This window comes from Pomacea canaliculata, linkage group LG8, assembly GCF_003073045.1.
Source record: "Pomacea canaliculata isolate SZHN2017 linkage group LG8, ASM307304v1, whole genome shotgun sequence".
NCBI classification, from domain to species: Eukaryota; Metazoa; Mollusca; class Gastropoda; order Architaenioglossa; family Ampullariidae; genus Pomacea; species Pomacea canaliculata.
Genome location: NC_037597.1, coordinates 15,206,342 through 15,215,233, shown reverse-complemented (window position 1 = coordinate 15,215,233; position 8,892 = coordinate 15,206,342). Strand labels below are relative to the sequence as shown.

At 42.3% G+C, this 8,892-nt stretch overlaps 1 protein-coding gene across 1 annotated transcript; it reads right to left on the bottom strand.

The window, feature by feature from the left end:
- Window positions 1-1,017: 1,017 nt before the first annotated feature.
- On the bottom strand, window positions 1,018-7,989 carry LOC112571173 (ATP-binding cassette sub-family G member 5-like). The gene is given in 12 exon segments (XM_025249992.1): window positions 1,018-1,790; window positions 2,562-2,689; window positions 2,971-3,156; window positions 3,469-3,607; window positions 3,762-3,789; window positions 3,791-3,962; window positions 4,282-4,495; window positions 4,721-4,990; window positions 5,250-5,382; window positions 5,633-5,865; window positions 6,761-7,009; window positions 7,586-7,989. Coding segments are annotated over 11 exon segments (1,905 nt in total). The 5' UTR covers window positions 6,999-7,009; window positions 7,586-7,989; the 3' UTR covers window positions 1,018-1,626.
- Between the last annotated feature and the right edge of the window lie 903 nt (window positions 7,990-8,892).

Genomic DNA, 8,892 nt, shown 5'->3' with positions numbered 1-8,892 from the left:
TTGTTTGTTTAGTGATTATGTCAAGAAAATATTCCATAACAAACAAAGGGTATGACGGTTTGTTGATATGGGAAAGTAGCTACAATGGATTTTTTTTTTCTTGCGCAGCTTGGCGGTAATCGCTGGCATCCAGGGAAGGTGGTCTGCAGAGTACTTCGGTCTACAAGTCGCTTTGTAGCAAGCCACTGAATCAGATCCTACCTTCGGAAACATATTGATTGATTTTCCATTGGCCTCGTTACCTGAAACTATCTACAGGAAAGGGAGCTAACTGACTGGCATGCGAGGACCGGTCCGCGGTGAACCTACCCCAACCCCAGAGTGTCGGCTTTTACTTTAATTACTTTCTGCGCAATAAAAAAAAAGTTCTCCTCATTTATCGTTCTTCGAGTCGTCGTGACGAAGTTCTTTGTATTGTCTGTGGGCGCCAGACATTTTGCATCCAGTTTCGCTGTTTTCCAAACAGAATTATTAGCGGTTGTAGTATCTCACGCAGATACTTTCTAGAACATAGTTTCCTAATATGGGATGCCCAAAACTAAACAAAACATAATTTCAGTAGATGCTTCAATGAAGTATTTTTGCCCTTGTTTACAATTTAAACAATAAATTATAATTTTATAATGTATACATGTAATTGTTTTATTCATATTTACGTTTTTGGCCTCAGTTTAAAAAAAATTGGGTTCAGTTTCAATTTGTTAACCGCAGTATTGTACGTGGTCTATTTTGTGGTTTAAAAATGAGAAATTAGAACCCTTTTTTTCTTCAAATTTGGTGTTTTTAGAGGCTGCAAACATTAATCAAATATATTCTAATGGTAGATTGGGGAGGCTTCATCATCATCATCATCATCATCACCACCACCACCACCACCATAATTATCACCAAATATTCGCTCCAATAACACATTCATACGCATGCGCGAGGAAAAGCCTGTTATAGACACCACCCTTCGTTGTAGTTTTTTCTCATTATGCTCCTTTGCAGCGCTTTTCATATGTTAACGGTAATCATGTTACTTCACCCAGTGTTCTTAGTAATCCTTTTATTTGCAGTTCATCATTATTTTTCAGATTATCCTTTTGTCGTTTTATGCATCTAACAAGCTATTATCACATTAAAGGAGTATCATTTAGTGTCTTTACTGATCGTCCTATCAAACATAATTTAGAGTCAATGTCAAGAACAATTACACACATTTCAAACTATACATAGTCACGCAAGAATGCCGTGCCGCCATCAGACTGTCATCATCGTATGAACGTCCTCCCTCCGCGTGGGCTGTTGGGTAGAGCAGTGGTTGAATCGAGCCTGTTAGGAACACAGTCCGAGACTGCTCCAACAAGCTGTCATTTTGTTCAGTCCTTCCATTAACACAAGCTTTCCCATCATGTACAGAGAGAGAGAGAGCAGCCAGTGTCACCAAGGAAAGATCACATCATACGCTTTTCGAGAAAGATGGCGACTAGACGGTGGATTTCTGTAGAACATGTAGAGCGAGTTTCTACATTTTGTATCTTATTTTATGGACATCTAAGAATGAGGTTTCAGGAAATGGATAGACTCTTGCGAATCAAGCAGTTTTTCTGAAAAGTTTGCTGGTTTCATGTCCCCTTCGAGTATTTACTGCAATATCCTCAAGCCCACGACTTTGAAGCAGACGATGGCCACGAGTATGTGTCCCCCGAGGAAGGCGATGAGAATCTCGATGTTGCGCTGGACCTGATCCACGGCTCCTGGGTAGTTGGCATCCAGAAACACATCTCCGTTGGGTACGCAGGGCACACCTGAATGTCAGTGTGAGAACCAAGAAAAAAATGATTAGATATTTTAGTAGATTTTCCCACATCGTCCGCTCGTGGGTTTGTGTGTGTTGGGAAGGGACCATCATATAAAAGGTCACACGGTTCAATGAAAAAGCAAGTCAAACACAGACAATGGGTGGAAATGATTGAAGCTGACATTTAATTATTTCCTTTAAAACTCGTTGCAGAACGTCAGTTTGCTTAGAATCGTGTCTAAAACAGTTCTGAGTGAGTTCAAGTAGGCTGCCATCTTCTGTTGTTGAGGATCCCATTGAACTATCAGTAGCTAAAGCTAACTTTTCAGTCGTCTGATTGAAGTTCGTGAAAACGCTGGTCCCCAGAATCAGGAGGTCGTGCAGCAAAATTTGAATCCAAAGCACAGTTAATGAAAAGTTTGGCGAATTTGGCAATACTGATTGGGATATGGGTGCAAACAGTAAGATAGAGTTTCAGTGTAGCTACTGCATGTTTTGATAAAGCAATCATTGTGGAAGAAGCCGTTAGGCCAACAAATTTTGTGTGTGAAAAAGATATTATTGCCATTTCAAAAAGAAATGTATCTCCTTAGGTGTCATTTGCACCTTGCAGTGGAACAGACCCAAATCGGCGTTTTAGATGTGATTGTATGTAAGAAATTATGAGCAACTCGACATTTTTTGAGACATATTCATCAGGTCACTTTCTATCATTTAAGTCCTAGTTACCTTCTCCCTAGCTTTTCTCTTTAAAAGAGAGGCACGCACTCACACACACCTTGAATTGCGTCATTGCAGGTGAGGTTGAGCTGATGAAACTCGTTGACCACGAGAATCTCGCTGGAATACTTATGCACGGACACCCAGCTCAGCAACTGTAGAATGCTGACCATGTTCTGGCTGGCCCTGGTACAACACGGTATGGTTCTTTGTCAGCAACAACAGGTGACAGCAACTATAGTAACAAATCTAGTTTCACCAGATTTTGATGAGCCTCAGGCGGCTTTTAGTTAGATAAAGCAAAGAACAAAATTCAAATGGGAATTTATTTACTTGCCTGGATGTAACAAATTAACAACGGGTCTATCAATTATAACTTAATAGTAATTAATTAATCATCACAATTATTTCAATTATTACTAGGGCGTCTAAAAAAAAGACCAACCACCTACGCCATTCTCTTTTACCTGAGAAAGCCAGAAGCCACCAGACCGGAAGCCGTGAAGATGAGCGCGGTGGTGGTGTTGGCCAGCTGTGGGTTGCGGAAGACCCCCATCATCGCCACCGTCAGCAGCTCGCCCACAAGGTGCAGCACGAAGACCACAGCGATGTGAATAGCGAACTTGTCCGCGTCCGCGCTCATACCTGTCACCCTGCGACAAAGGATTGAAGTTCAAACCTCGATCAACACTCACAAACAAGGGATTGGATTGTCAGGGAGAATGAAACCCACATTTTATTTCCTGTTACTTTTATTCTTTTGCTATCATTTTTTATTTATTATTGTATCGGAGAAAAGGTAATAAAATGAAGGGGTATTATTTTGTGAGTTCATGAACGACAGTATGTGTGGATCATCTTACATTCAGAGCTAGTGCCATTAAGTTTTTTTTTAATTTACATTTACACCTGATAAGGAGTTCAGATGTTCTTGCTGGCCCCGGTTTAAAGAATGGGATAGTTACCAATACAGAAAGGCGGAGAAGAGGACGCTAGCCACGGCGACGAAAGGAACGATGTGGATGGTGTAGGCCAGCAGAAAGGTCGCCGAGGAGTACAACCCGTCAAGTCCTTCCCGGTAAAAATGGTTTCTCAACGCTGGAACTGAATACGAGATTTATGCTGTTACCATTTTAGTTAACATTTTATACAACATTTTTTTACTTAGCTGAAAAAAAAAAATGGTATAATGCTTCGCAAGTCCTAGCTTCTTGAGTTCAAATAAAGCAGTTGTGGATGTGACTGTCTACAGACTCACACAGAGCCAGGGCATTGAGGATGCCCACGATAGGGTGGAACCTGGACGCTCTGGTACAGAAGGCCGAGGCGGTCTTGGATGGATCGCTGATTGTTCTGGAGACGGCCGAGGAAGATGAGGATGAAGGGTACAAAGGCTGGCAGTAAGATAAAGCGGTTGATGAAGGCCATCTTGTCGCGGTAAAGGTTGAGAGTCAAACGACTGAAAATAAATCAGCGGAAATGATACTTTTTCACTGATTTCTGTCTAAAAATAAAGTTCTGATTCTATTTCATAAAAGGATAAGGGAATGTCTGTGTGTTCGCCAGCTCTTTACAGTACAGGGGTTGGGGGATACGTCTCACTTTGAAACAGTCGGGTAAACAAACAGTCGTCGAAGAAGTCACGTGTACGTCTCTGGACTGGGACAGCGTTCGGTATCCGAGTGACCGGAGTAGGTAGGAGAGCAGTCGTCGTTCTCTGTAACATTGGAAGCAGGGACAGAAGGAAAAGAAGGCGAGTCGGCTGAAGGGCTACCTACTTCAGGACTGTGCTGAAGATGCGACCCCACCCCGGGGAGGTGGCACCGTTTCGAGGACTGACGTGGCCCACAGGTCCGCTCATTTCACGCGCCACTGTCTTCTTGGTGGACTTCAAAAGCTCCGACTCCTGGTAAGCTTCGATCAGTTCCTGCACGCGCTGTGACGATGCCAGCATGCGCTCGCCGTCTCGTCTGTCTATGCCCATGACATCCACTGGCAACACCAGCCAGGTAGAACAAAATATCTCTTTAATTTACAGCTTATTTACATTTTAGTGATTTTCTTTTAGCAAATTGCTTTCTTCTTGCTCACACACAGATTCACTCGCATTTTTGCTCACCTAAAACACACACACTCTCTTAGCCAAAGTTAATGCCACACACTGACACTGACACTGACACTGACACTGACAAAAAGCTATTTGTCATCAGTCCTCACTGTAGGTGTCAAGAGGATTGGTGTATCTTGGACATGGGTATCCCAGTTCTGTGAAGTAGGGCACAAGCTGTGTGGAAGGCCCGTTGAAGACCACCTGACCCTGACTCAGCAGGACGATGTGGTCAATAAGGCGGGCAATGTCAGACCGAGGCTGGTGAATGGACACCACTACTAGCTTCCCCTGCCGGGCCAGTTGCTGCAAACTGGCCACCAGGTGGCGGGCTGTGAAGCTGTCGAGGCCTGTCGTTGGCTCGTCCAGGAGAAGAATGTCTTTTAACATATATGCGATACAAAAATATTTTTGGTCACTGCTGCTGACAAGTGTCAGGTAAAGGTCACTAAGCCTGGATGAGAGAGAGAGAAATGGGAACAATAGTGAACTAAGAGAGAAAAATGAATTACTAATACATTTTTCTGCTATATATTCTAGTGACAGATTCTAGTGATACAGATTGTCGGAGAATCATCTGAGTTAGCAGTGTAGTAACGATCTTGCAATGACGTTAACAGCACACGCCGTTACACGTACCGGGGTCCTGCAGCAGCTGGATGGCGATAGTAACACGCCTTTTTTCGCCACCGGAAATGCCACGTACAACAGCGCCACCTATCCTCGAGTCGGCGACGACGCGCAGGCCCATCTGAGCAATCACAGCCTCTACCTGCGGAAGGCATGATTGCGCATGCTTAGTGAAACACGTGACCAATCAACGAAGAATGTTGTAGGCTCTTTTGCATCTTCCCTTTCTTTTCCTATGAATTCCCATAAAGTTCAGACCGAAGACGTAATTTTACGTATGAAAAATAAAATCCCTTTAAATCATCATCATCATCAATCAATCATCATCATCATCATCATCATCAATCATCAATCATCAATTCAACAGCTGCTTTCCTATCGAAAGTGTTAACCTTTTCTTGTATCTGTTCTCTGGTCGTGTCTCCAGGAAGCTTGAGGTAAGCTGTGTACATCAGTGTTTCTCTCACGCTCAAGTTGGGAAGCAGCCTGTCAGCCTGGATGACGTAGCTACACTGGTGACGCATCATCTCACTCGTGCACCTCAGCCCGTTGTACATGATCCTGCCAGTGACGTCACCAGCCGCTCGAAAGGCGATGACGTCAAGAAGAGAGGTTTTCCCGGAACCTTTTCACACAGGATATTTTTAACAGCAATAAGTAAATAAATAAAACCTGTTGTTCTATTACTTAGAGATCCAAAAATAGTAGTATTTGAGATAAGAAGGGAGGTCACGTGGTCTAACGATAGTTGCGAACGAGAACACAGATAATGTCGGATTGATAGACAGCCCACAGCACACAGGTTTGTAGTAACACATCAAAGGAATGTTCAATCGCAAAGAAGTTATCAGTTTCTGCTTCCACAGTGTACTTTTGTTTCTGTTGGAACACGGTTGGTGGGGCAATGGATGTCACAATCGCCTGTCACCACGTCTGGATGTGATACCCGTTTACAGGGCTAATGGCGGCTTTCCTCGGGTTCTCGGGTTTCCTCCACAAGCTCTGTGTGTGTGCTATGTATTCTTTGTATTTTGGCTATTATTATTATTATTATTATTATTATTATTATTATTATTATTATTCACTTTAATGTAATATCTCGTCTTTTCAAGGTAACACTTCAAAGATTAAGGTCTAAAAATAGCTTATGGCGTGATCTGAGCAGCTGTACCGTGTGCAGCTTAAACATGTCAGACAAAATGTCATTTCTGTCAAACGTTTACATTTCAGTTCAGACAAGAGGAGCAAAAATGCAAAGTAAAACATCATTTATTTTCTAGAAAAGTTGACGAGTGGGATTTTCTTTTTCTTTCTTTTTTTTTCCTCCGAAGTGTGCCGAAATTAAACGCCGTGTTTGCCTTCTCATTCATTCTGTCACTCAAGAGGTCGATACTTTTCCAATGGCAATCAAGTGTGTTTCTTGATGAAACGCGAGACTTGCCGCAGGTGAAACAACATTTGAACATTTGGAGATCGATACCCAGGGTTGTCACGGAGGTTTACGTGGAGATAATACTCACCTGAACTTCCCACCAGCGCCGTCAAGCTGCCGGCCGGAAGTGCCAGGTTCACGTGATTCAGCACGTGCTTTACGTGCGCCTTTCGGAAGCAGGCCCCTCGCCACCAGGGGGCGGAACGGTATTGGACGTAGTAGTTGAGGTCGCTGATGGCCAGTGCCGGAGATTTCCTCGTCTCTTCCGTGGGCAGAGGGGAGGATGGAGGAGTCATGAACACCCCCTGTAGTGTGCTGGTATCCATGGAAACGATACCTTGGATAATAATTGTTACCAGGTCATTGTCCTCAATATGCACACATCTACAGGTAGATTTACATATACTCATTTACATATATATATATCAATCGGCAGTTTGTTGATTACTACAGCCAAGAGCACAGTGAACAATTTGCTTTGAGACTATCATTATTATCATGTGTGTTTATCTTTTATTTATTGACTTATTTATTTTGTCAAGATTTTTGTAGTTGGGTAAATTAAAGTTATTATTTGTTATATTTATACATCCGTGGCCGTTCATCATGTACAATGTACAATATTATTTAAAATGCATCCAATGGGGTCGTACTGCAGCATTTGAATGAATTATAAGAAAGTTCGCTTTGATAGAGTCCTGTACAAACCCAAGAGGTGAGCTCACTTCCACCGAATAAGTATCAGTCAATGATTAGAAACCACAAGTTGCAAAGTAAACTGAGTGACACAAAAGGAGATCACTGACGTTCGTAAGCAGAAAACAAATTTTAGATGTCATGGAGCACTTTACTACTTTGATTTATTTTATTGTGATAGTTTATTTTTAAAAAAATGCAAAAATTAGAAACTCACGATGTAGCTTTTTGACGACTGATGTGATGAGAGAAAATAGGTACAGGTGTTATCCAGACTGTCAGGTGTATAGCTAACACACTGTTTTAACTAGGTTTCAAAAGTTGTTTCTCCCCGCCCTGACCTTTGGATTTGTTGCTCTTTTGTTGGACCACGTGACAGGTGGCGATATGTTCGCCTTGAAAGAGCGCCGCCAATCACCTTTTATCTGTAGGTAATGATAGTGTACCTTCCTAGCTTGGTTTGTGTTCAGAAACAGTTTCCTTCTCTACACTGTCGTGCACAAACACTAAAAAACTCTCATCGATGGTGACGAGCATTAACAGAAGAACAATGAAATAGGATTGATCGAGGCATCACACGATGTCATGCAAATGTGAAAAAGTAACTCTGACCTCTCACCTTTTTTTTACCGAGCAAGTGCAAAACGATAACTGTTATCACATCTATTTTTTTTTATCTTTGTTAGCTTGGAGTGTTTCGTCTCACAATGGTTCATTGAATGTGGTGCACGCGGCTTAGTCATATGTAAGGTGGAGGTATCAGGACGAGGAAGAGAATGAAGAACTAGAAAAATGGTTTTTTTCGTCATGAGTCCAATCCGAACCACGTTGTTGGTTGTCTCTAAAATCTTTGATATTTGTTGGTCTCTCTGAAAGTGGAGTTTAGCCCTCCGAAGTCGTGAGCTACAGGTCAAAGGGCAAGGAAGTTAATTATTTCTTTGATATGCTCTTCTGCTTCTTTAGTGTTACTGTTGCTTATAAGTATTGTTTGCCGATGTCCGATAAGTCTGTTCGCAATACTGTTCAACAATATTTCCTGACATTGTTTAAAATATTCAGCTAGAGATAGATCACATTCGTTAGTTTGAGAGTGTGATTGAAGGGTCGCGGCGGATCTCTACTTGCGAAATTCTCTGCTTGTGTTTACAAGTTTACAGGGAGATGTACTAACATTGTGAGAGGTCCTAGCTGAGGGCGGGACTGAGGATGGAGTTTTGTTAAAGCCACCTGATGATGGATGTATCAGCTGTTTTCTCCACAGGACTCATATTTTATATTTTCTTTATTTTCACATTCATCTTCTTCTCTACTGTCTTATGAAAATCGTCTTTTCATTCGTCCACCGTTTTGGTTCTTCCATCCTTCCCCAGCATCGCCAGCGCGTGGATGCATGACCTAGCTGCGTCCCCCGGGTGCCTAACCCTTCCCCTTTGGTTTCGTTTCTTCTTCTATTTTTATTATTATTATCATTATTATTATTCCTTACCTGTAAGTGGGGCAGAGTTCCTTTTATTGGGTGTGTAT